The following is a 27144-nucleotide window of genomic DNA, read 5'->3' as shown; positions in this document are numbered from 1 at the left end:
ATTTAATATATCCACCTTGCTGCGCCACCAAAGTAATCTTCGACCTTCTACTCGTCAAACCATCCTTTTCACGCGTGTGCCACCATCGGATCTTAGAATTTGAATTATTCAGCTCTTGCCTCAGAAGCCCACCATGACTACCAACGGAGACATAGACTACTCCCAGCATCCCTCAATTGCCAATGATAGGATAACGTTGTACGTTAAAAAAGGTAACGCATTTTCAACTAGCAAAACTTTTCCATCCCTTCCGTCTGCCACCCCCAATACTCCAACCTCCCGTACCCTTTATGTTCATCCCTATATTCAGCTCCTTAATTTATTTGCTTTAATCTGCTTGAAATTTATTAAATCTGACAGCTTCCCCAACCTCAACTGCCAACACAGTAAAACCGCTCATCCTCCTTGAAGCGCTCTCAATACCGCATTCTATCCACATAATTAACTCTACCAGCACCGAGACGTGGTTTCATGCAGTGAATCCATATAAGATGGTGCCCGCTCTGGAAGATATTGCAGTTGTTGACAGCGGAACTTCGCCTTGTGAAGAGCGAATTAATGTGTTTGATAGCTCAGCCTGTCTTTTGTACCTGGCTGATAAGTATGACAAGGAAGGTGTATTTGGAGGTAGGGGTTTAAGGGAACGGGCAAGCGTCATAAGCTGGCTTATGGGATATACTGCGGGTCTTGGGTGGGCCGTTCTACCTCCTCTCCCCTCCATACCTCCACATTCCATGGGGTCGCGAAGCTTGCCAGTCCTTAGGACTTTCCAAGATTCCCGCAGTTACGAACCCCGTAGGGAGTTTGCAAGTAGCTAACATTGTATTTCAGCGCGACCGGTAAATCCTGGCTGATGTTGAAGCCTAAAAACGTCGGCGATGCGGCGATGTCTGTATTCGCGACCTGGATCCGCAACGAATATGCAATTTTAGACCGGCGTCTTAGCGAGCCAGACCAGCGATACATTGCACTGCCTGCGCGGCCCACAATTGCGGATATTGCCATACTGCCGCTTGCAAATGAGAAGGTTGCCGCGACGGCAGAAATCAGTTTCGATGACTATCCAGCGTTAAAGGGATGGAGTGAGAGAATGGTAGAGTTGCCTTACGTGGCCAGGGCGCTGAATAGGGTGGGGAAATTTGGGCATGAAGAGGGCGTTTGACAGGGATGACGAGGAGATGAGGGAAAGGTTCGTCGTGCTGTACCAAGTGATGAGCAGAGATTAAGCAGCCCTAGAGAGTTTCCATAAATAATTCTGTACCTCTTGAAGATTTTCTGATTACTGAGGCATTTATATGTCTCTGCTTGACGTAAAGTGCATAATTAGGGTCAGCACTCGTGTGAGGATCAAGGCTATTTATGTAGGGGGAACCCCTGAACTAGGCCCTATTCGGCTTTCGACAGTTAGGATTGATAGAAATGAAACGGGTTCAAAAAGCCCATTTGTTATCAATAAATCCTATTTAAGCTTCGCCAGGACTAGTTTTACATTGGAAATTGGAACCCAGGTACTGCTATCCACCTTATACTCTCCATTCCTACGTTCGGATGGCGGAAGACACAATTCGTACTGATCTAGGAGATAGATTACAAAATTTTTGATCATGGCTTCGGCGAAATATTGACCCAGACATTTTCTTGTCCCAAAGCCAAACGCAAAGAGATTGTATCGGAGCTGGTGACATTGAAGAGTTAATTTTAATTTTAATTAGAGGGTGATATGATCTCTGACTTACATCTGCTTGCTTAATGTTGTTAAACCTTTCTGGGTTGAAGGTCTGACTATCTTTCCCCCAAAATGGATTGTTGACGTTAATCTCGAGCGCATCAACAACAACGGAGGTCTGTAAAACTTGTAAGTACTAATTCATATAGTGCGGTGAGTTCAAGATTCTAACATTTTCAGGTATCCGAAAACCACCCAGGGTCTTTTCTGAAGGGGAACTTTCAGGTATTGAGAATACTAGCCTATGTAAGCTTTCGCCAACCCCGGCATTGTAGATGACTCAACCTGTGAAAGGACGAAGTCGAAGAGACTCCAGATAGCAGGCTCTTAGAAAAGTGTCCTTGCTGTTGCAATAATCATTCAAAGATGTGTTCTTATTTACTCCTTTATTTCGAATCTCGTCACGAAGCTTTCGCTGTTGATCCTCATTCTCTGCTAGGAGAGTGACTAACCATGTGAGCACGTGAGAAGAGACATCCAGATTCGCAAAGAGCATCTCACTTAGGGTCTGCAAAACCTAAAATAGTTTGTAAGCATCGGAGTGAAAAGGAAAAATTATACATTTTTTGCGATACCTCGGATTCAAGGAGCTTCCCTTCTGTGACGGGCTTCCAAGCTGATACTATAGGAGGTGTAGGAGACCGGGACCGTCTCGATTGGTACATCCTATTGTTAAAGGCAGACCATTCCTTTTGAAATGCACCAAGCTCTTTGGTAGCCCCACTGCAGAATATTTGCGAGATTCTGAAACGATATATGCCTCCGAGAAGCACGTATCGCATTAAGGCAAGACTCTGCTGACCTATCAACCAAAGCTTGCTCTTTTCGTCTTCTGTCATAGGACCATAGAGGGCATCAGCAGTGCAAAAGAAAGGAAACTGCATGAAAGTGCTGGAAACATGAATTGTGAACTCTGCCGCTTGTATGGCCGGCATCATTGCCCTCACATAGTTATGCGCATATTTGCTGATGGAAGGGCTCATGTGCAAAGCTTCTCCATAGGTAAAGACGTGACTAAACTCAGAACGCAATCTCTTCCATCTACTGCCGTTGGTGAGGCCCATACAATCTCCCAAGAGCTGGTGGAAAAACCAGCCGCCATTGCTGGAAGCTGACTTATTATGAAGATCTGAATCTGAGTGGAAAGCTCGGACATCTTCAGGGGTCGTGATGACTCTATCAAGTATTACTTTCTGCCTAAGGGGACAATATAAATGGAAAATAGAATACATCTCGGGTATATTGCATGACCATATACGATACACAGATCCGTATACTCGCCATTCTCTGCTCCTTTCCCTGCCGTGAAGGAACTTATCAATTGTGTGACCATTTGGCCATTTCCAAGAGGGTCCAGAGATTGTGTGACCTTGGCTGTCTCTGATCGGATACAATAGTTCAAATATTCTCTGAATACAAGTGTCAGGTGAACGCTCTACAAAGACACCAAGTGCATACCATAACAAAGGCTTCCTTTTTCGCTATTATTAACCATGATGATCCTAAAATAATGATGCAAGATAGAGGTATGAGGCTATGCAAACTCATCCTTTTAGTTAGCTCAGGGCGAGCCGCAATGATCTTAGAAAGGAAATGCAGACTGGCTGTGCTTATCGTCTGAGGAGGTTGATAGCTTGATGTGGTATGTCGTATACGCTAGCGTGACCGGAACAACTCACATAGTGAAGAACGTTATTGACGATGTAGCCCGGCGACTCGGCGTTCTATTCCCTGTCGGCATTCTATCTTGTTTGATACTGTCCGGCCGGAAGTAATCGATTCTCCACGAAGTTTGACTTTCATGTAGGGTCCCGAATGCAGGTTCAGATCTGCTAAATCCGCCTACTGTTGTTTCCGTCCACGGACTGCTCTTGCTCTGGCTCAGGAGATATCTTAATTTCCATTCGCTAAGTTCGGTCTTACGCTAAGTGGCTGGTGGCAAAGCGGAAACACGGCCGGCGAAATTCTAATACTTTGCAGGGGAGCTTCTGGAGATAGATACAGAAATAATTCGGTAGTAGAAGGCGGGACGATGGGTTTGGGAAGTTGTTCGCAAGGTCTGTCGTAGATCAGACGGAGGTTTTAGAATATGATATTGAGCGTGTTTTCGCTTAAACTCAATCAACAAGTACATTTTTCTTGGAAGAAAATAAGTTAATAAAATTTCTAAGTAATAGAAGAATTGTAAATCCAAGTCTAAAACTCCGTTCGATAAATTTACTTTTATCGTCCTACGATTTAACGCCCCTCTTCGCCAACTTCAGGTGACAGAATAAATTAGACGCCATGCTATATGAAAAGACATTTATTGTATCTCGACGCTCAGTAAACCCCTAACTTCGTTCTTTTCGTTGAGGTTCCAAAGCAAGCATGAATTTTTGCTGCAGCCATAAACTTAACGCCAATTCCATAGATCAATTCAACAAACGAGATGTGTGGTAAATCTCTGGGTTATAGTAAGACGTTACATTCAAATCATCACCATCAACTGCGCATGAAATATATGTGTGAAATCCCAGACCGTCCGCAAGTTCGCGATGCTTACTTCCGGAATATTAGTTTAGCTTTTGGATCCTTCTTCTCCCGCGACTTACCAGAGTTGTGTAATGCTATTCAGGTAAGTGCTACCGTCAGCCATGCACTGACCCCTTTTTCCCAGAAATTTTGAAAGTCCGAATGCCACGGCTTGGTCATTCCCGCCGTAGTGTTTTGCTGGGATGTAAACCTTAGACTTGGGGAGCGTTGAGCCTGCTTTTAGTTCAAAGTAATACAGAATTCCAGCAGTTCTATGAGTCTGTTCTGGAAGGGTTATACCAGAATGATCGAGACTGAGTACCGAACACCACAGATCATCCAGGGATATAAGGCCTTTCTCCGTCATTGATGGCAGTCTTCCCCCTAGTGTCATCATATCGATGACGCTATTAAATGATGTTTCTCGAGACCTTAGATAAATTTTGATGCGTGACCTTGCTGGATCAATACAATCAATGGCAACAATCTCCACCTCTGGCCGCTCCTCTTTAGGAAATGAGCGAATGAAGTTGGCGATGATATCAAATGCGGCTGTTAGAGAAGGATCATATGATTCAAGCTCTCGAATAGATTTTTCCACCACAGAAAGGGTAGACCCTCCAGTGCTTATGGCTTTCCATTGGGGTAAAAAATAGACTTTGGCCATAACACTCTCATCAACAAGTTCGAATGCCAGAAATTGTTGGGATTTGGGAACTTTCGAAGACATAAGTTCTTGATGAGCCAATTCTGTTCCAGAAATGGTCAGCATCTTCGTAAAATATTCGTACCATCCGAGATCGATCCCTGGCGCTAAACGAAGAGTTTTCTCGAGGAATTCAATGCTCTCGTAGGTGTTGAAAGGGTCAATTCTTGTTCCTGCCGAGTTTCCAATTGGGTCGACCGAATAGCGGACAGATGGAGTCATCCGCTTTGCTGACCAATTCCAACTAAACTCTATCGGTGTATGGTCATCAGTCATAAAGCTTTTCCAGGAGTCTGATTTCTGGCTCCCTTCAGGATGAGGCCCCAGGAATTTGGCAGTATTACGAGAAAAGAAGTCAGAGTGAAATTCCTGCGATTGGTTCGTATAGCCTGCCATCTCCATCATGTCCCACAGCATTATACCGGCATCGCGGCGCCAATATATGCTATCTAAATCTTCACTAGCTTTCCTCCATTTCTGGCTGCGTGATGGTGATAACGAATGGTTGATTTGGCTTGCTGGATGCGGAAGGAGCTATCAAAAGTCAACTGGGAGTCCACAAAGTGAGAATAGCTGTATTTCTTACTTTTTCGTTTGGCCGACGGGTTGAGTATTTATCTAAGTACTGGCAACTGCGATTCTTGGTTTAGTAGTTTCCCGGCAACCTGGATAGAATTTCCACACTAACAGCACTGAATAACTAAACCACATATTGGGTAATTTCGTTAAATATGCAAAGTGATTTGGAAAGGTAATTTGGGATCGAGATTGAACGGATCTGATAATGCATAGTCAGAGTTTTAGTCAGGTATAGAAATTACATTAAAGTTTCATTCGATGGAAAAGAAGACAAGTACTATGGTTGGTTCGGAGTTCTGTGTTGGGTGAACTGAGCTCTTTTGAGAAGACTCAGAGGCTTATCCGATGTGAGTGTTGCGTAGCCACACCGTACCAATTACCCTTTGCACCGAACCATCCTCAAGCACACCTAGGGTATAGACTGGAATTAACTGCATGATTGAAAACGGTAGACGTACTGATTTGCTGCTACTGTCCGAATAGTGGCCGAGATGCCGGGCCGAGCAGACCGAGAATCGGGAAGCGGGTAGAATGCTTGTTGTGTTTACATCTAGTTCAGTAATGAGTCACCCAGAAAAACAATACTTACATCAAAATGCTTTCTCGTCGATGCGAACAAAGAAACAAAACAATCATTCCTCAGCTTTTGAGCCAGCATGGAGCAGTCCTGTCTGGAGATGACGCGGTGGTCGATCTTAGTACAGCCGAGAATTGGCTTCTACAAGAGGAAATGGTCCAGAAAATGTCCGGAGCACTGAGCGGCGTCTCCGAGGCTGCAAGTACCATATTTCGCCGATCGATAGGCTACATATTGATACGAAGCAGGATCTTTCGTATTCCGAGGGAATAGGTGGAAGTCCGAGAGCAAGAGAACGTATTGCCACTATAATCAATCAACATTTCAACCCTGCAATCTCGGTACTTGCTTCCCATATTGTATTGGCTGCTGGAGGTAGCTACGCTCTCGAAGCATTGGTGGAGCAAATATGCGATCCCGGCGACGCTGTTATGATTGCTGCTCCGTATTGGGCTGGTCTGGACTTATCATTAAGCATTCACAACGACGCCAAAGTAGTACCAATTCACGTACCGCTTGAGGAGTTTTTCCAAGTTGAGAGTGTCAAGTACTATGAGACTGCGCTGGAAAAATCAACTGCTCCTGTCAAAGCTGTCTTGGTCTGTAACCCTCACAATCCACTTGGAAAGTGCTATCCGAGGGAAACTCTCCAATCTATGTTAGAGTTCTCTCGCAGGAATAATCTCCATTACATTTCTGACGAAGTTTATGCGCTATCATTACACCCAAATTCCGAAAAAGAGTATTCAACGGCTGGTTTTGTCTCAGCTTTATCTCTAGCGCATGGTGATGAATTAGTGCATGTGATATACAGTCTGAGCAAAGACTTTGGCTGCAGCGGCATTCGATTGGTATGGTTTCCGTATTTATAGCACAGATTGGTGCTGATACTATCAGGGTGCCTTCATCAGTCAGCAAAATCATGCCGTCCGTTTAAGCGGTGCATTGAGCGCACACCAACAGACTTCGTCAATAACGACTTTGTTCGCCGTCAGGCATATCTTGACCGAAGGCAACTTAGAGCTTGTTCTAAGCCAAAGCGGGAAGAGGCTGAGAAGTGCGTACGAAGTATTTCGGCGATTCCTGCTTGACAGGAAGATACCCTTTGTTGAGGCAAACTCTGGAATGTTTGTTTTTGCAAAACTATGTCCTGGTAATAGTCTTGAGTCTGAAAAAATTTTCGGTCAATATCTGAAGCAGCACTGCGTTGTTCTTTCTTCAGGCACAAGCTACCACTTCAAGAATCCTGGATGGTATCGAGTCTGTTATGCTGTTCCACTTTCAATTCTCAAGGAAGGGTTGGCAAGGATTGATAGTAGCATTCAGGCATTCAACCGCAGATATGCGGATCAATAGTTTCCGAAATTAAATTTTATTCGATAGGATCTACTTAGAGAGCAAGATATCCTACACACCTATGACATGTCCATTTAACCTTCGGGTTCTTAGTACCCTTGTAAGGAGCTCTAAGTACCAAGGAGGATTATTAACTCCTTTATGTGTTCAGGCTCGAGCGGCTTTAGCTAGTTGTGTGAGGTAAATTCAACATTATAATGACTATGTGAATGGCGGCTCTCATATGTCTTCATTTGTTACTCACGTGGCAAGTAGGGTTCAGGTGCCTTGGCGGGAGCTTCTCGTGATCAATGAATAGCATTCTAATAGGTAAATTCATCACCTGCAATGAAAGCTATTTTATTGGCCATACCTATGATTAATTGTACCACAGTAAAAAAATTCAACTTGAAAAATCAGCATGTGCAAGAGATCCTTGGAGTGTTGCGGCTATAGCCTCTGCACTTTGTCCTAATAAGATATCCCGTACCGGCACTTGCACACCTTGTTCCTTGAGGAGTGATTGCACACGTAAGCATAGTAATGAAGATCCACCGAGATCGAAGAAAGATCTACCGCAGCTTATATGAACCAGCTCAAGACCTAGAGCTTCTGCAAAGGCTCTTCGCACTGTGTCTATTTTGGCCTGACTGGTAGCTGTGGCTGGGGACTCGGTGGCTAGTCGATCTGTCTTTCCTTGTTCTAGATGATCGGGAGAAATCATTTCGAGCGACTCGTTTTGATGCAGTGTGTTGATGATAAATGGCATCTTTGCTTTGAGACCATCGATAAGCCGTCGACTCAATAAATTCGTGTTAAATTCGATTTCGCAGAGAACACCATCATTTGTCTCATTAAATTCAACTAGTAGTGGAAACTTTGCTCCGCTGGCTCTCAAGTGACGCTCAACTACAGTTACGTTGGGCAGCTGGAAAGAATTTGCAACGGAATCCTCTTTTCTATTGTATATGACCATGATGTCAAATAGTGCTGTATTTCCCAAGAGTTTCCTTATATCCTGGTAAGGCAGAGCGTGCGATAGAGCCCCCTCTAATTTAGATCGAATGTCAGAGATGAACGTTTCAGCTTTCCTCATGGTTTGACGGTTGAGTCGAACTCGAATTGGAAGCCGGTCAAGAAACACGCCCAATATCCCTTGGGATCCAGGCTCAGTTCGGTCGATAAATGGTATCCCAACGACGACATCGCTTATGCCTAGAGTAGCATGTAAAGAAAGAGTAAGTGCTGCGACATAAAATTCGAGAGATCCTGCGAACGCGAGACCGGAAGCAACTAAGAAGGAACATGAAGCTCCATCGTCTTGACCAGGAAGCAAATGTTGGAATGCAAACGGTCTTGGCGGACTATCCGCAACTTGCTTTTTCCAGTATTCGGCGCAGCCGTCTGACATTCTGAATGGCTGCGATTTTTTTTGCGATTGTTTCCACATAGCCCAGTCAGCGTATTTCGGGACAGCCTCTGCCGAGCTTCGGCCTTTCTCGATATCGGCTTGAAGGAGATCTATGTACAATTGTTGAATCTTATGCAGAAGTAGCTTTTGAGATACCTTGTCCGTTATGATGTGATGCATAACTAGTACAGTTGAGACTTGGGGAGTATCTCCAAAGACTGAAACTCTGATTAAATGACCCTGCGACAAATCGAAAGGTTTGTCGACGCAGATAGCGGTTTCTGTATTGGCTGCTGACGCTGGAGAGACATTGACCTGAAATTCCGTTTCGCAAATACTGCGACACAATGTACCGTCTCGGCATTCATAGCGTGTATTGAAGATCTCCTCACACCTGACTACAGAGTTTATTGCTTGCAAAAGGTGATCTAGATGAATATCGCCTGTCAAGTCCAATCTACATGCCACGTTGAGGGTCTGGGGGTTCTGTGATACTGTATGCCAAATCCAAAGCTCCTCCTCAAGAGATGAAAGCACTGTTGAAGGTTCTGATAGAGTCATCCAAGCGGTAGCAAAGGATTCAGACTGATGTAGACGCTGCTCTTGACTGTTTGCATATTTGTCTACAGCCTTCACTAATTCTGACATTTGGGTGCTCCGAATGATGATCGCTAAAGGTATTGCAAAGCCAAAAGCCGCAGATATTTTCTGAGCAGCCTTCACCTGACGTAACGAATTTCCACCAAGAGCCATGAAATCATCTTCCGGTCCGATTTCAAAAGTCTTATCTAAGCTGATTGTTTCTCGCCAAATTTGTTCAAGAATTTCTTGCGTTTTCGTCCGAGGCGTCTGGATTGGGAGGCGTCTTCGTGCGGTATCCCTGATTTTGCTTTTGAGAGCGTTTCTATCCAACTTTTGATTTGGCGTAACGGGCAGAGTTGGAAGAGCAACTAGAGAGGATGGGCAAGCATAGCTCGGAAGCTGAGAACGGAGAGCTTGCTGAATACGCCACGTATTTACATCCGTTGGAGCAACAAAAGCAAAGACGTTCTCATCACTGACGATGGCTGCGGCATGCATCCGTTGGAGCAACAAAAGCAAAGACGTTCTCATCACTGACGATGGCTGCGGCATGGGTTACGGCGGGGCAGGAGGAAAGGATTGCATGCTCAATCTCATCCAGCTCCAAGCGATAGCCTCGGACCTTTACTTGGTTGTCTTTTCGTGCTAGAAATCTGATCTCCATAGACTCGGTCCAAACTGCCAGATCACCAGTACGGTACATTTTCTGTGCGGGGTTAAAAGGGTCGGGGACGAATCGCGCTTTTGTTTGGGACTCCATCTCAATTCCTATATAGCCATCCATTACCTGCAGGCCAGACAAGCAGATTTCGCCAATCACACCAACAGGTACTGGGTTATTCCGAGAATCAAGCAGGTATGCTCCTACTCTTGGGATAGTATTGCCCAGTGTAACCATCTCTCCAGGCCTCAAAAGCTTGAATAGAGCACCGATTGTGCATTCACAGGGGCCATACGAGTTGTAAACCCGCCGATTGCCCGCCCAGCGATCTGACAGGCTCTGCGGAACAGCTTCGCCAGCAAAGAGAATCGTGTCCAAGTTATGAAGGTCGTTCAGAGAACAGACCGAAAGAAATGATGGAGTAATCATAGTAGCATTGACTCGTGTGAGGTGGGCGTAAGGGTCAGCAGGATCTCTTAGGATCAGAGTGGCTCCATAGCAAATGGTACCAAAAATCTCAGCTATGCTGACATCGAATCCACCAGAGAACATCTGGGCATGCTTTCTACCAGGCGCAGCATGCATTCTAGCGGGCTCATAAGAGAGATATGATACCACTGCATTGTGATTCACCTCGACGCCTTTTGGAACACCAGTAGAACCTGACGTGAATATCACGTAGGCAATATCGCTTGATTTAGTGAAAGTAGGAAGACGTTTTGCATGCGCAGCTGATGATGAGTCGAGAATCTCATCAAGAGATAATATCGGGATTTCGCCTGCCGGGAATATATCCTGGCACGATCGGTTTGGAACGATACATAGCACCGCACGAGCAGTCTTAGTAATAATCTCCATTCGTTGGCGGGGTAGTTTTATATCGAGGGGTACATAAACCGCGCCAGCTTTCATGATAGAAAAAACGCCAATGAGCCAGTGTAATGAACCATCACTGACTATTGTGACAGCGTCTCCGGGCTTCACGGTCTTAGCAATATGTTGTGCCACGTAATTTCCAGCCTGATCAAGCTGGTAATACGTTAATGATTGTATTGGCGACTCAACAGCCACTAAGTCGGGCCACTGGTCCACTGCTTGTTCTAAGGAATCCTTCAGATTGGTCGGTCCGGTATATTTATCTAAAAACCGATGCGAGTTTCGCGTTAAGGACACGTATTCGACAGGATCCAACATCCTGCTACGGATGTCTTGAACGAGATTACATCTAACGTCCATTATGGCGAGAATGAGATTGCGGAAGTGCTTTAGCATCCGGTTAATGATTGGGGTTTCGTACAAAGAAGTGTCGAATAGAGCACGAAGAACCAATCCATTCTCGTTTTTCTCGATAAGGATCGTCAGTCCAAATTCCGGAATATCTTTGCGGTTGAGTTCCCATAACCCTTGTTCTTCTCTTTCAGTAGTCGAGAATTCTGGTAGATCATACTCTAGAAACAGGATTGTATCAAAGATTCGTGAGTGACTTCCAGGTGCAATCTCTTCCAAAGCTTCGGCAGCTGACCACTGATGATCACTTATTTTCAGCAAAGTTCTTTGAATCTGGTCTATAAGCGCGCTTTGAGATTCTATATCCTGCAAATCAACTGGAAAGGGGCATGTGCTGATAAGAGGACCCACTATCTGCTCCACAGATGAAATGGGAAAATTGCGACCAGAGAACACAGAACCAAAGGCTACTTGATCCTTCGACGTATACGCGGAAAGCAACAAAGCCCAGGCACTGTATATGACTACTGCGGGTGATGCTCCGAGATCATGAGCGCCTCGGTTAACCTGAGACAATGAAAGACCTAGGTTTACATATTCTTCATCCAATGATGACTTTTTGTAGAACGGCTTTGGGAGATTCAATTGGGTGCCCTCGAGATAACGTTCCATAGTGCTATTCCAAAACGCTTTTGCATCTCCGCGTGTCCTAGCGATATGGACTTGGGAATCTTGAGCGAATTCCCAAAACTGAGGAGGATCTGGGAGAGATTTTCTTGACAAGACTGACCGAACTTCCTGGGTGATGACGCTCATCGACCACCCGTCGACTCGACTATGATGGACAAGCCAGAGAAGGACAGCTTTATGGCCCGGAACCACAATCAGCCGGAAAGCGTTAACTGGATTAAAGATATATCCTTGGCAGATATTGCTTGTCAGATCAAACAGGGCTGATGATTCTTCCTCAACCGTGTATTCTAGTTGCTCGGTGGTGACGTAGTTCTGCCTCCAATTATGTTCATAGCGGGCCTCAAGCTTCTGCAATCCATTCATAACATCAAAAGACGTCCGAAATATCGAATGTCTAGCTAATACAATCTCCCAGGCGCACCTGAATTGCTTCGTGTCGAATGATTGGCGAGCTACATCCAACGACACTGATACTAGCATGTACCCTGTAGTGGGGCTGTGAAGTGAGGAACGTATAATGCCTAGTTGGACTGGAGTAATAGGTATATTGGATTTAAGCAGATGGAGAACATCTTCTTTGGGTTGCGGAAGGGCCACTTCATTATGACCAGGCTCGGGGGTTTGCCGTATTTTTGTCAACTCTTCGGATATAGAAGTCAAATCAGGAAGTAGAAAAAGCCGTGTTAGAGGAATAGATAGTTGCTTTGTATGAAGATAAGAAAGAACTCTGATAGCAGACAGTGAGTTGCCACCAAGGTTCCAGAAAGAAAAATCTTCATAAATATCTACTACGGGTAGAGATAATGCGATAGATATCGCGGTCTTTAAGATGTTCATATTCGTCGTAGCACGTTGTGCCAATTCAGTAGTATTAGAAAGACCAGAGTCAAGCTGTGTCCTGAGTGAGTGGACGTCCACTTTTCCGTTTGGTGTTAGCGGTAGAGAAGGGACAGCTCTGATATAGTCCGGGACATGAAACTTGTCGTGGCGATCCGAAAGTATTAGGCGTACTTCGTAGGGATTTACTCCAAGAGGCGACATAAATGCCACAAGTCTTTCGCGATGCATAAAGGCTGTAGCAGCTTGGATCTCAGGTATCTCCAGGAGCGCAGGGACAACCTCAACTTCAAGGTTGATTAAAAAACCCCGATTCTTGACAAGGCTATCTTTGCGGCCTAAGAAAATGATACCATGTGGTGTTTGTCTTCCAAAATCTGAAGTCTTGTAAATCCGTAAACCATTCCATTCCATAAACTTTTCTTTTGTCATGCCGTCGTTCTTGAAATAGCCAATCGCCACCCCTGGACCGCTGATACAGATCTCACCTTCAGAGGATTCCACCAAGTTGGAATCCAGGAGAAGCATTCGGCTATTTTCCACCGGCTTCCCAAGTGTAATAGGTAGATCAGGAAGTAATTCAGCCATGCTTGCGGAAATGGTCGTTTCAGTGGGTCCGTACGCATTATATATCCTACGAGTTGGCAACCACCACTTGTTGACAAGAGTGGGACTTGGTGATTCTCCACCGAGGAAGATGGCCCGAATATTTCTATAGGAACCAGGATCCTGCAACGAACCAAGAAGGGATGGGGTGGCCGGAAGTATAGTGCAATTTCGGGCATCCTTCAGAAATCTCGATGACTCAGACAAGATCAGATGCCCTCCGTTACACAATGTGCTGAATAGCACCCCAGAACAAGCTATTTAGGTTGTTAGCGAGCGCTTTTCGTCAAGATCATGGACAGATATACCATCAAAGGCGACAGAGAAAAGCAGTAACACTCTATCTGACGGCGTGGTTCCTAGGTTGAACGGGGCATCTTCATTTCCTTGTTGAACATAGTGCAGAAGGCTCCGATGTGCGATTGACACACCTTTGGGTATTCCAGTTGTACCGGATGTAAATATAATGTAAACGGGATCCTCAGAACAAACATGATTGAGAGCCAAATCTAGCTGTGGAGCAGCTCTAGACTTTGTACGAACTGCCTCATGGATCTCTTGGCTATCTATGGTATTCAGAGAACTGTGCCGTGAGAGCCCCGTGACTATTATAGTCTTCGCGGAGACAGTGGCCAAAACTGCCTCGGTTCTTTCCTGGCTCCAATTCTCGATATCGATAGGAACGTAGCATGCTCCAATGCTCACTAGTGCAAGAAGGCAGGCGACCATTTCTAGGCATCTTGAAGCCAAAATCGGAACAATATCCTGAGAACCCACACCTCGTTTTCGCAGGATTAAAGCGACCCGTCTCGATGCAGAAATAAGGTCTGAGTAAGAAAGAGAAGAATCTCCTTCAGAGACCGCAGTATGGTCTGGGAAATGTGAAGCATGTTTCTGGATTAGATCATAGACTGAATTGGGGCGATTGAAAGAGCTAGACGACTTGGAAGTCGTAATGTCATTGGTCCTGTCCATAGGGAGTGTGTGTTTAGGGCATTGCATCCGTGGGTTTGCAGAGGATACGTAAAAATAAGCCTGAACGAGAGATTAATTAAAATGGAGGGCAAGATACATGGAGTCATTAAGGTGAGCACTGACCGTAGGCTGTGTAGAAGACAGTAACATACATACTTCACGATTCGGGTCGGATTGTATCGGTGAGTAAACGTCGGGAATTTCGGACAATACAATTCGGCGAGTAGTTAGTCGTATTCGGATAACTGAACCTATTCGGGTAATATGGGCGTGCAGGATTTTAAGTCTTTGAATATTTGAGCAGTTCTTTATCAATTACGTATGTTATTTTCTAAGGTATTCTACTTTAGTAGCCCTAGATTACATGGTGAATCATCCAAACATCGATTTTTGCCCAAGGCTCTCGGCGAGGATTTGAGTTGAGGCGCNCATGCCTGCCAAAGATCCAGCCGACAGAGCGAGTAGTACATTTTTCATTGGAAGGCAGTTATCTCCTGCAGCAAAAACGCCCTTGACACTCGTCTGATAGAATGGTGGACCGGCCTTTATGTCGCCGCTTGGGGTTATTTCGAGTCCTAATTGCTCTACGAAGGGGTCCCTAGCTTTCGTTGCCGGAGCGTGAGCCAGAAAACCTTCGACGGCCTCTGTGCCATCTTCGAATTGAATGGTGACTTCCGCGTTCTTCTGGCCCTTTTTGAAGCGCTTAATGCGCCGTGAGTCGGCCTTCATCTGCTTAGCCCATCCGAAGGCTGAGACGAGATTGGAGGCCAATTCTTCGGATCCGTTGGTGTAAATTGTTACTGATTTGCTTAGAGATGACGCCTGACGGGCCACATGAAGGCCAAATGGTATATTCGCAAGACCATCAATGGCAAGAACACCGGAGGATTCACAATCACGTTCCTCGTAACCTTTGCAAAATAGGCAATGAAAGCTATACGTTCTTAATCGGAGGCTAGTTAGAGGTTCATTGTATACTTACATGCCATTAGACCAACATTCGGCGTAACCTTCAATATTGGGGTAAATGTCCTCTACCCCGCTTGCTAAAATTAATTTTTTCCCCTTCCACCTTCCACCATTATTGTCGATGGCCTCAAAAATACCATCATCGGTCTTCTTGACGGTCTCGATAGTGACATTATGAATAGACACAGTATGATAGCGGGAGGTAACATTCTCTGCGGCAGCAGCACGGTATTCAGCTGGATTTATATGATCGAAGCCTGGAAGCATATGCATGTATTCGGTGCCTGCGTTTCGATAATTACCGCTATCAAGAACGGTAGATGACTGGACCTGACGTGCGAGAGTAAGAGCTGCAGCCAAACCGGCAGGCCCTCCGCCGATGATTAGGGCATCTTTGAGCTGTGCCATTGGTTCAAATATTAAAAGAATTTTACAGGTAAAATTAGAAATAAGAATGATGAAAACAAAAAGTATATTTATTAAGATTGAGAGCGGACGCTTTCACTTGCAAAATTAGCCGAAAATTAAACACCGAACCTGTGAAGCCGATTCTCGGTCTAATTAAGGTCCTTCGAACAATTGCCCGACTTCACAGGGTTGGGTAAAATCTAATCTTATCTCGATACGATCGACGATCGACGATCGATATAATATCTCGTATCGATCAAAGTATCGTGATATTCTCTTGGCATTCCCCACAAAATTTTCTTTCATTAAATTTACTACTTTCCTGTTACGGCACTGGCAGAACTTGGCAGAACTACGCACCGGCAAGTTGCCACAGATTGCCGCATATTGCTGTCACGTGACGCGAAGATCGTATATAGCTTTGAGCGGCGCTCCCCTTCTTCTCCTTTCCTTTCTTTAGCTTTAGATTCTCGTTTATAGACAATCCAATCGTACAGGCTTGCGCGACCCTTTTGCCGTACTTATGTCTCAATTAACTAAGTCGCTAACATTATCTAAAGCTCACTCTACTCTTTTTTCCTAAGAAGGAACTTAAATATATTTATAAGAACATAGAACAGGACCCTAAGAATATCACTAGGACTATAAGGACAGGACCTAAAAGAAAAGAATAGAACCCTAAGGAAAGGACCTATAAGATACACACAGACTAGAACCCCTAAAGAAATTACCCGGAATTACTTAATGCCCCTATTACTATGCCATAAACTATAGTAGTAGGTAAAGCAGCTATAGGACCCTTAAATACTTTAGATAAAGAAATAATTAACGTTTTAACCCCTTAGGCGGAGCTTATAGCTGCTAATACTAAAATTAAATAATTATAAGAGCTGCTTAAAGCTAGAAATACTCCTATATCTAATAATAAGTTATTATTAGACAACTAAAGACTTACTATAGTCCTTTAGGCCCTATCCTAGCGCCTTAGTAGATCTACTAAGGCCTATATAGNACTAAAGCNGTTANTAAAGGTTNCGGACCNCNTACTACTTANNGACGGAACTAACCCTATATTTAATAATTGGAAGCTTTAATTATAGGATAAGCTTAAAGTTAATATAAACTACTTCCCTAACGCCCAAGCTAGAATGGCCTATGTCTTTAGCTGTATTGGCGGAGACGCCTAAATACATTTACGCCTATAATACACTAAAGACTTAGCAGACCCCTTTATCTCTAAAGAAGAAATAATTAAACACCTATCTTCTATTTATAAAGACCCTTTTAAAGTATAAAACGCCTGCCTTAGCTATAAAAGCCTAAATATAAAAACAACGGAGACCTTTTCGGCCTTTTAAACCCGCTTTTTACACCTAGCTAGACAGGCTTAGATCCCCTAGGAAGACCTACTACTAGACCTCTTTAATAAGCTTACCCTAGACCTATAGCGGGCCGTATTACTAGCTTATACTACGGTATAGACATTAAAGGAACTTATAAACTATTGCCTAGCTATTAACTAAGGCCTCTGTTAAATTAAGGTACGCGCTAACTAGCTAAAAACTAAAAACCTTATAAACTAGGCCGTAAGTACTATAAGTACGGCCTGTAGTGCCCTAGTATAATTAGCAACTCCTATAGCTAACCTAGCAGCTAGCTACGTAGCTACCCCTATTATAGGCCTAGTATATACCTGGCCTATATATAGCAACCCCTATATATAGGCCCTTAGCGATTAAGAAGCTTGCTTCTTATGCGGTTAAATAGGCTACCCTATAAGGAACTACCTAATAAAGGCAAAGATAAATAAGGTCCTATTAATTTAGGAGGATAATACGGAGCCGGAAAAAGAGGAACCCTAAAGGAAGACTCCTCTTTAGGGTTAAAAGGGATTAATATATTATATATTAATCTAGGTCGGCTAGTTAGTAGAAGAAGCTATACTATCCCTTATACTTTATTTCGTAATAGATATTAAGTTTTAACCTCTGCTTTAGCTAACTTAGGAGCAAATACCTTTACCTTAATTAATATAAAGTGCGCTGCAAAACTGGCTGACTTTTTAAATATACCTCTTAAAGAACTGCCTAAACTAATCCCTATTTACGGTTATAATGGACGGATAGGGCTACCTATTATAACTATCTTGCGGATCTACCTCCGCGTTAATAGACAAAGGTAGTATAATATCCCCTTTCTTATTACGGACTTAGGAAGCCACAATATAATCTTAAGAAGAAAATAGCTAGCCTATTTAGGCTTATAGCTTAAAGTATAGAGTAGACGGCTTATCTAGCCCAAAACTCTACCCCTAACCCCTTCCTTTATAAAAGAAATTAGCATTATAATAGAAAACCTTATACGGCCCTAGATTAATACTATTTACTAGGCTAATGCTATGCGCAGAGACTAGGCCTTTAAGAAGGACGTATAGCTTAACCCGCAACAAATCTGTATACTACGCCGCCCTTAGACTACCTATATTACGCCACCCGCACTAAAGACCTAGGAAGTTGGTAATAACCTAGCTAAGTCCCCTACGGAGAACCCTATAAAGCTATAAAGGAAAGCTAGGGATATTAGACGCTATACTAAACTAATAAATAGGAAGGACAACTTATGGAAAATAGAACGTAAGCTAAGGAAGACTATAAACCCTATACTATAAACCACGGCCTAATAGACGCTAAAGAAACCTACGGACCTCCCACCAGTTAATATCTGCTATATTAGCGCTATAGGATTTTACTAGAACCTGGTTTAGCCTAATACCGTTACCTTTATAACTAGCCTATACGAAATTAACTAAATAATTAAGGAAAAGGAAAGTAAGCTTAGTGGATAGGAAAGTGGGCTTATAGATAAAGAACTAGTGGAGTAAAAACTGCCTAATTAACACTAGAAATTTAAGAATATATTCTCTAAGGCAGCGTCTAATATACTTTCACCCTACTAACTATATAACTATAAGATTGAGATTAAGCAAGATAAGGGAAGCACCCTTAGCTTTAGCTCTCTCTACCCATAGTTTATTGCCGAATTATAGGCTATAAAGTAGTACCTTATCAACAACCTAAATAAGGGCTTCATTAAGCCTAGCTAAGCCCCTTTTAACTTACCTATTTTCTTTATTAAAAAGCTAAATAGAGGACTGCGCTTCTGCATTAACTACCGTAAGCTAAATAATATAACCCGTAAGGACCGCTACCCGCTACCCTTATTTAATAAGACTCTTACCTGAATAAGTAGAGCTAAGGTTTTTATAAAGCTTAATATTCGCCAGGCCTTTTACCAAATTAAAATAAACCCTGGGTTTAAGGATTTTACTATATTCTAAACCTATTATAGGACGTATAAATATAAGGTACTTCCTTTTAGACTAACTAACGGACTAGCTACATACTAGCGGTATATAAATAATGTACTTTTTAACTACCTTAACAACTTCTATACAGCCTATCTAGATAATATTATAATTTACTTAGAGAATAAACTGGAATATAAGGAGCACGTCTATAAAGTTTTATAATGGCTCCGCGAAGCTAGCCTCTAGGCTAATATTAAGAAGTTAAAATTTAGTGTTAAGCGTATAAAGTACCTAGGTTTTATTATTAGCACGAACGAAATTAAGGCTAACCTAGAGAAAACGACCGTAATTAACTAATAGACGCCCCTATAGACCGTAAAGGGGGTATAATTATTTTTAGGTTTCTGTAACTTCTACTAACGCTTTATTAAGAATTATAGCAGGATCGCCTAGCCTCTTAACTGCCTTACTAGGAAAGACTAGCCCTTTTACTTTAACGCTATGTATATATAGGCCTTTAATAAGCTTAAAAAACGGCTAGTATCGGCCCCCCTACTTACCCACTTTAACCTAAAACGGCCCTTAATGCTAGAAACTAATACCTTAGATAGCGTAATAGCCGGTATTTTTTTCTAGAAGCAACCGGATGGAGAATAGCACCCTATTATATACTATTTAAAGACTATAATAGATACTAAACTAAACTACCACATCTATAATAAAGAAATGCTGGCTATTATCTCTAGCTTTTAGCACTAGCGTGTATAGCTAGAGGGGACCCCTAAACCTATTAAAGTAGTGTTAAATTATAAGGCCCTAGAATACTTTATAACAACTAAGGCCCTTATAGCCCGGCAGGCACGCTAGGCGGATATTTTATCTTAGTTTAACTTCTTAATTATATATAGACTAGGCGCTACAAACTATGCGGATACTTTTACTAGGCGTAAATAAGACCTAGGTAACTATACGGCTATAAAGATCTTATTACGGACCTAGACGCTATTATAACTAGAGCACCTTAACCCCTAGATATAGGCAGAACTAAGTATAAACTCCTTAGGCGCTAAGATATATCCTATTAACCCTTTAGGACTTAACTTAATTAATAAATTACTATAGATAAACCGTACGGCCCCTTCTCTACAAAAGTACCGTAAAAAGGTAAAGAACGTTACTAGCCTATAGTCCCTTAAAAATGGATTACTTAAGTATTAGGAACGGCTGGTAGTAGTAAAGGAATAGAACTTACGGACTTGGCTTATTGCTAAAGTATATACCTAGGTCTCTATAGCCTACCCTAGAAAGAATAAGACCCGCAGGATTATTAGTAACCGCTACTACTGGCCTAGAATGGTTATAGATATTAACCGCTATATACGGAACTGCAACAACTGCTATAGGTCTATAATCCCATAAGATAAGACCCTAGGACTATTAAAACCCCTCCTAATACCTAACTGCCCCTAGTAATATGTCTATAGACTTTTATAAGCTACCTCTAGACCGTGACGGATATAATATAGTTATAATCTTAGTTAACCGCTTTAGCAAGCGCCCGTTCTTAATTCCCTGTTATAAGAATATTAATACTAAAGAGGTAGCCTAACTATATATCTACTACGTCTACCGAATTTATAGACCACTAGACACTATTATATCCGATTATAGGCCGTAGTTTATATTAGCCTTTTAGAATAAGTTTACCTAGATTTTAGGCATTAAGCTAAAGCTTTTTATGGTATATTACCCCCAGACAGACGGTTAAACGGAGATTATAAATTAATACTTAGACTAGAGACTTTAGCCTTTTATTAACTACTTTTAGGATAACTAGGCTAAACTGTTGCCCTTAATAAACTACGCCTAAGTAACCCTACCCTATAACTCTACCGGATTTGCCCCTATCTAACTAGAAATAGGTTACCTACCCTATATAAGCTTTAACTGGGAAAGACCAAAAGGGCCCTAGACTGTACGCGAAAAACTATCTTATAAGGAAGCCCAGCAGTACGCTAAGCGCTTAGAAGAAGCTTAAAAAGTAGCCTATACGAACCTAAAAAAGGCCTAGAAATTAATAGAATAGCAGGTAAATAAGCATAGGCGCGAGCCTAACTTTACTATAGGCGATATAGTCTAGGTTATAATAAAGAACTAGAAGATAAAACGGCCTAGCCGTAAGCTAGACTATAAGATAGTAGGACTGTATAAGATTCTTAATAAAGTAGGCAACTTATACAAGGTTAAGCTCCTAGACTTAATTAAAGTCTACCCTATTTTCTTACTAAATAAGCTATAGAAAGCTATAAATAACCTACTGCCCGGACAAAAGAATAAACCTCCCCTACTAATTTAAGTTAACGACGATAATGAATAGGAAATTAAAGAAATACTAGCCTATAAACTTGTAAAGGGAACGTTAAAGTATTATATTAGTTAGAAAGGATATAACCTAGACCCTACTTAGTACCCTATATAGAACTTTATAGGTAGCCCCTATAAGCTTTAGGAGTTCTATAGCTGTTACCCTAATAAACCTAGACCGCTAAAGTACCTAGATAAGTGGATAGAATGCTAGTATAATAAAGATAATAAGCTACTAGAAGAACATAAGGATAAAAACGCCTTAGAAATTTCTTAGTTATATAAGGTGTTAAGATATCCAGGAACTTTAACTGGCGGTTAAAGTTATCTAATTAGTTAGATTCTCTTACTAAGACTTTTAGCGGCAAAGCCTAAGGGCAGGCTTTTTTAGAGGGGGGGGTAATATTACGGCACTAGTAGAACTTAGCAGAACTACACACCGGCAAGTTGCCATAGATTGCCGTATATTACTATTACGTGACGTAAAGATCGTATATAGCTTTAAGCGGCGCTCCCCTTCTTCTCCTTTCCTTTCTTTAGCTTTAGATTCTCGTTTATAGATAATCTAATCGTATAGGCTTGCGCGACCCTTTTGCTGTACTTATGTCTTAATTGACTAAGTCGCTAACATTTCCTACTATAGTATTGTACGAAACATGGCTTTAGAAGCGGATTCATCTCTTCTTAAAAATACTCTTAGCTTAATTAAGAGCTCTAGTATATAATAGGCGCAGCTTTAATCTCTAGTATTACGGCACTGACCTAATATATACTGTTTTATACTGTCTTGTACTATTTCCTACTATTGGCTAGCCTACTACTAGCGACTTAGCGGCCGGCCCTACTATTTATATATAATACCCCCTTTCTACCTTCTTCCCCTCTTTATACTACAACGTAGTTATTTAGTTTACTTTATTATAGCACTGTAATAGTTTATAGTATCTTTAATTTGCGCCCTATTGTAATCACTAATTCCCTATACCCTAGCTAATTAACCTCCGCCTTAGAGTAATCGCGACCTATATACGCCTTTACTAAAACTAATACGTCCCTAGCATAGTTCTAAAATAATCCTTAGTTTTTACCTAGCGCCTAAATAGGCAACACTAATAACGCCGAAATAGCCAAAACCTAGAACCCCTATAACGTTTTTATAGACCTCTTTATAGAGATATACCCTAATATCGCGTAAATAATCTACTATTCCCTACTATACCCTAAGACCTTTAAGCCCAGCAAAGCTTATTTTACCCTTATTAACTATACCAATAAGTTCCTTAATAATATTAAAGTAGGACTATAGTATATATATAACATAAATACTACCAATAAAAAAGCTAATAAAAACCTTAATACCCTTATCGCTTTTTAAATAGGAACTATTAACTCCTAGGTAAAGACTATTACTATTCTAAAATAATTAACCCCTATAATAATAGTAGTAACCTAGTAGAAAAAACGGAGATCTAAAGACCTACTAATATTTAGCGGAAAAGGTACCCCGCTAGAATAATAAGCTAATTTTAAGACCTAGCATATTAAGATTAAGGGAGTCTTTAACCGGGACTAGGACTACTTTAATATAGTTTAGTCCTAAATCCTTTATATCTCAGATATACTAAAGGATAAGGCCTATAAGTTTATTAAGTAGGGCCTAGAGCTTATATATAAAAACCTAAATAATATATCTGCGTAGAAATGGCCTACTAAGGAAAATGTTAGCGACTTAGTTAATTAAGACATAAGCACGGTAAAAGGGTCGCGTAAGCCTATATAATTAGATTGTCTATAAACGAGAATCTAAAACTAGGGAAAGGAAAGGAGAAGAAGAGTAGCGCCGTTTAGTATTTTATAAGATCTTTACGTTATATAATCGCAATATACGGCAATCTGTGGCAACTTGCCGGTATAAAGTTCTGCCAAGTTCTACTAGTGCCGTAATATTACTCCCCCCTCTAAAAAAGCCTGCCCTTAGGCTTTATTGCTAAAAGTCTATCACGGTACTGACCTGACACGTTGTTGTAATTTAGTATTATTATAACACAAGTACGGACCTAACCCCTGAGCGACGTGTATATAGATCGCCTTACCTCCTATATAGATCCTTACACGATATCGTTTATTAATATTATATAGTTACCTCGTACCTTAACCTTCCGCATATACTGTAATAAAGTCTTAGTAAAAGAATCTAACTAATTAGATAACTTTAACCGCCGGTTAAAGTTTCTAGATATCTTAACACCTTACGTAACTAAGAAATTTCTAGGGTGTTTTTATCCTTATATTCTTCTAGTAGCTTATTATCTTTATTATACTAGTATTTTATCCACTTATCTAGGTACTTTAGCGGTCTAGGTTTATTAGGGTAATAGTTATAGAACTTTTAAAGCTTATAGGGACTACCTATAAAGTTCTATATAGGGTACTAAGTAGGGTCTAGGTTATATCCTTTTTAACTAATATAATACTTTAATATTCCCTTTATAAGTTTATAGGCTAGCATTTCTTTAATTTCCTATTTATTATCGCTATTAACTTAAATTAATAGGGGAGGTTTATTCTTTTATCTAGGCAGTGGGTTATTTATAGCTTTCTATAGCTTATTTAGTAAGAAAATAGGATGAACTTTAATTAAGTTTGGGAGCTTAACCTTATATAAGTTGCCTACTTTATTAAGAATTTTATACGGTCCTACTATCTTATAGTTTAGCTTATGGCTAGGCCGTTCTATCTTCTAGTTCTTTATTATAACCTAAACTATATCACCTATAGTAAAGTCAGGCTCGCGCCTATACTTATTCGCCTACTATTCTATTAATTTCTAGGCCTTTTCTAGGTTTATATAGGCTACTTTCTAGACTTCTTCTAAGCGCTTAGTATACTACTAGGCTTCCTTATAAGATAGTTTTTCGCGTATAGTCCAGGGCCCTTCTAGTCTTTTCCAGTTAAAGCTTATATAGGGTAGGTAACCTATTTCTAGTTAGATAGGGGCAAATCCGGTAGAGTTATAGGGTAAGGTCGCTTGGGCGTAGTCTATTAAAGGTAATAGTTTGGCCTAGTTATCCTAGAAGTAGTTAATAAAAGGCCGGAGTTTTTAGTCTAAGTATTAATTTATAATCTCTATTTAACCGTCTATCTAGGGGTAATATACTATAAAAAGCTTTAGCTTAATGCTTAGGATTTAGGTAAACTTATTCTAAAAGGCTGATATAAACTGCAGCCTATGGTTAGATATAATAGTGTCTAGTAGTCCGTAAATTCGGTAGATGTAATAAATATACAGTTAGGCTGCCTCTTTAGCATCAATATTCTTATAATAGGGAATTAAGAATAGACGCTTACTAAAGCGGTTAACTAGGATTATAACTATATTATATCTATTATAGTTTAGAGGTAGCTTATAAAAGTCTATAGAGATATATTACTAGGGGCGGTTAGGTATTAAAAGGGGTTTTAATAATCCTAGGGTCTTATCTTATGGAATTATAGACCTATAGTAGTTATTGTAGTTTTGTATATAGCGGTTAATATCTATAATTATTTTAGGCCAGTAGTAGCGGTTGCTAATAATCCTATAGGTCTTATTTTTTCTAGGGTAGGCCGTAGAGACCTAGGTATATACTTCGATAATAAGCCAAGTCCGTAAGTTCTATTCCTCTACTACTACTAGCCGTTTACGGTACTTAAGTAGTCCACTTTTAAGGGACTATAGGCTAGAAACGTTCTTTGCCTTTTCGCGGTACTCCTATAGAGAAGGGGCCGTACGGTTTACCTGTAGCAGTTTATTAATAAGGTCTAGTTCTATAGAGTTAATAGGGCATATCTTGGCATCTAAAGAGTCTATATTTAGTTCTGCCCGTATTTAGGAGTTAAGGTGCTCTAGTTATAGTAGCGTCTAGGTCTATAATAAGATCTTTACGGCCATATAGTTACCTAGGTCTTATTCGCGCCTAGTAAGAGCATCCGTACGGTTTATAGCGCCTAGTCTATATATAATTAAGAAGTTAAACTAAGATAGGATATCCGCCTAGCGTGCCTACTGGGCTATAAGGGCCTTAATTATTATAAAGTATTCTAGGGCCTTATAATCTAACACTACCTTAATAGGTTTAGGGGTCCCCTCTAGCTATATACGCCAGTGCTAAAAGCTAAAGATAATGGCTAGCATTTCTTTATTATGGATATAGTAGTTTAGTTTAGTATTTATTATAGTCTTTAAATAGTATATAATAGGGTGCCATTCTCCGTCTAGTTACTTCTAGGAAAAAATACTAGCTATTATACTATCTAAGGCATTAGTTTCTAGCATTAAGGGCCGTTTTAGGTTAAAGTAGGCAAGTAGGGGGGCCGATACTAGCCGTTTTTTTAGCTTATTAAAGGCCTATATATATATAGCGTTAAAGTAAAAGGGCTAGTCTTTCCTAGTAAGGCGGTTAAGAGGCCAGGTAATTTTACTGTAGTTCTTAATAAAGCGTTAGTAGAAGTTATAGAAACCTAAAAATAATTGCACCCCCTTTATGGTCCGTAGGAGCGTCCACTGGTTAATTACGGCCGTTTTTTCTAGGTTGGCCTTAATTCCGTCCGTGCTGATAATAAAACCTAGGTACTTTATACGCTTAACACTAAATTCTAACTTCTTAATATTGGCCTGGAGGCTAGCTTTACGGAGCCGTTATAAGACTTTATAGATATGCTCCTCGTATTCTAGTTTATTCTCTAAGTAGATTATAATATTATCTAGATAGGCCGTATAGAAGTTGTTAAGGTAGTTAAAGAGTACATCGTTTATATACCGCTGGTACGTAGATAGTCTATTAATTAGTCTAAAAGGAAGTACCTTATATTGTGGTGGTGGACGCGGTCCCTCTCAGATAGGAAGTCACAATGCTGTCTGTCTGTCGGTCGGTCGGTCGGTCAGTCGGTCGTCAGTCGTAATCAATCAGTAGGAAAGCAGTCAGTAAGAAGAAAGGAAAGAATGTATTCTGGTCGGTCGTGCTGTCTAAGAAGGAGGGAAGCCGAAGGCTCTATAAATACAGGAAAATGCCAAGGCACTAAGTAGTGGCCCATTTTACCCCACCACATACCTCCCCCACTAAGAACGTTGTCCCCTAACGTTCTATACTATAGAAGAATAGCCTAATAAAAGAATAGCAAAAGCAGAATAGAAAAAGGAAAGCATATCCCTAAAAGAACACAGGTAACTATATCCTCAGCCTTCCTATAGAACTGTTCTACGGTGTCCTTCCGTTACCTACAGCTAAGATCCAACTTGGCAACTAGGATAGCAGTAAACTAGAAATAATAACGGTAGCAGTAATGGCAGTAACAGCAGTAACAGCAGTAGTAGCAACGGTAGCAGAAACAGTAATAAAAGCAGACAGTTAGCGCGGCAAGATAAAACAAAACAGTTAGCGGTAGAACAGTCAGCGGTAGAACAGTCGGTAATAGAACAGTCGGTAATAGAACAATCGGTAATAGAACAGTCGGTAGAAGAGCTTGGTCCGTATAATAAGCAGTAGGACATCCGGCGGCAGAACTTTTGGTAGCAGAAATCTCGGTAGCGGCAGACGGTCGATAGCAGTCGGTCGGCAGCAGTCGGTTAATACAGCAGTGACAGAATAATCGGAACAGCAGTCGGAACAGTTAGAATAGCAGCAGTAG

General features: G+C 41.4%; 6 protein-coding genes across 6 annotated transcripts; 2 read left to right on the top strand and 4 right to left on the bottom strand.

The window, feature by feature from the left end:
* Positions 1 to 52: 52 nt before the first annotated feature.
* K441DRAFT_659591 (glutathione S-transferase) lies at positions 53 to 1262 on the top strand. Its single transcript, XM_067648562.1, has 3 exons — positions 53 to 212; positions 361 to 691; positions 832 to 1262. Exons 1-3 carry the CDS (start codon positions 134 to 136, stop codon positions 1160 to 1162), a joined length of 741 nt encoding a protein of 246 aa, XP_067504217.1. The 5' UTR covers positions 53 to 133; the 3' UTR covers positions 1163 to 1262.
* Positions 1263 to 1437: 175 nt separating this feature from the next.
* On the bottom strand, positions 1438 to 3744 carry K441DRAFT_696268 (cytochrome P450). The gene is made up of 8 exons (XM_067652870.1): positions 3185 to 3744; positions 2957 to 3135; positions 2302 to 2902; positions 2228 to 2243; positions 2012 to 2173; positions 1899 to 1963; positions 1737 to 1844; positions 1438 to 1675 (listed from the first exon to the last, which is right to left on the bottom strand). The coding sequence occupies exons 1-8, from the start codon at positions 3272 to 3274 to the stop codon at positions 1460 to 1462; spliced, it is 1437 nt and encodes a 478-aa protein (XP_067504216.1). The 5' UTR covers positions 3275 to 3744; the 3' UTR covers positions 1438 to 1459.
* A 396-nt stretch (positions 3745 to 4140) lies between these two features.
* On the bottom strand, positions 4141 to 5363 carry K441DRAFT_687038 (aromatic prenyltransferase; the record flags this gene model as incomplete). The annotated part of the gene is made up of 2 exons (XM_067652054.1): positions 4141 to 4270; positions 4321 to 5363. 2 exons carry the CDS (start codon positions 5361 to 5363, stop codon positions 4141 to 4143), a joined length of 1173 nt encoding a protein of 390 aa, XP_067504215.1.
* A 757-nt stretch (positions 5364 to 6120) lies between these two features.
* K441DRAFT_636028 (aminotransferase GliI) lies at positions 6121 to 7434 on the top strand (the record flags this gene model as incomplete). Its single annotated transcript, XM_067646454.1, has 3 exons — positions 6121 to 6288; positions 6348 to 6953; positions 7000 to 7434. Coding segments are annotated over 3 exons (1209 nt in total), but the record flags the coding sequence as incomplete, so codon positions are not given.
* A 346-nt stretch (positions 7435 to 7780) lies between these two features.
* Positions 7781 to 14429, bottom strand: nps6 (nonribosomal peptide synthetase; the record flags this gene model as incomplete). The annotated part of the gene is made up of 3 exons (XM_067645544.1): positions 7781 to 9898; positions 9954 to 13711; positions 13763 to 14429. The coding sequence occupies 3 exons, from the start codon at positions 14427 to 14429 to the stop codon at positions 7841 to 7843; spliced, it is 6483 nt and encodes a 2160-aa protein (XP_067504213.1). The 3' UTR covers positions 7781 to 7840.
* A 298-nt stretch (positions 14430 to 14727) lies between these two features.
* K441DRAFT_696264 (FAD/NAD(P)-binding domain-containing protein) lies at positions 14728 to 15953 on the bottom strand. The gene is made up of 2 exons (XM_067652869.1): positions 15412 to 15953; positions 14728 to 15363 (listed from the first exon to the last, which is right to left on the bottom strand). Exons 1-2 carry the CDS (start codon positions 15804 to 15806, stop codon positions 14802 to 14804), a joined length of 957 nt encoding a protein of 318 aa, XP_067504212.1. The 5' UTR covers positions 15807 to 15953; the 3' UTR covers positions 14728 to 14801.
* Between the last annotated feature and the right edge of the window lie 11191 nt (positions 15954 to 27144).

This window comes from Cenococcum geophilum, assembly GCF_001692895.1.
Source record: "Cenococcum geophilum 1.58 unplaced genomic scaffold K441scaffold_20, whole genome shotgun sequence".
NCBI classification, from domain to species: Eukaryota; Fungi; Ascomycota; class Dothideomycetes; order Gloniales; family Gloniaceae; genus Cenococcum; species Cenococcum geophilum.
The sequence above is the reverse complement of the archived record's forward strand: the minus strand, read 5'-3'. Positions and strand labels throughout refer to the sequence as shown.

Coding starts and splice junctions, on each gene's coding strand:
- K441DRAFT_659591 (XM_067648562.1), top strand. CDS start 134: ATGACTACCAACGGAGACATAGACTACTCCCAGCATCCCTCAATTGCC. Junction 213..360: donor AACGTTGTACGTTAAAAAAG/GTAACGCATTTT, acceptor TAAATCTGACAG/CTTCCCCAACCTCAACTGCC. Junction 692..831: donor GGATATACTGCGGGTCTTGG/GTGGGCCGTTCT, acceptor ATTGTATTTCAG/CGCGACCGGTAAATCCTGGC.
- K441DRAFT_696268 (XM_067652870.1), bottom strand. CDS start 3,274: ATGAGTTTGCATAGCCTCATACCTCTATCTTGCATCATTATTTTAGGA. Junction 3,136..3,184: donor AAAAGGAAGCCTTTGTTATG/GTATGCACTTGG, acceptor ACTTGTATTCAG/AGAATATTTGAACTATTGTA. Junction 1,845..1,898: donor GTTTTCGGATACCTGAAAAT/GTTAGAATCTTG, acceptor CAAGTTTTACAG/ACCTCCGTTGTTGTTGATGC.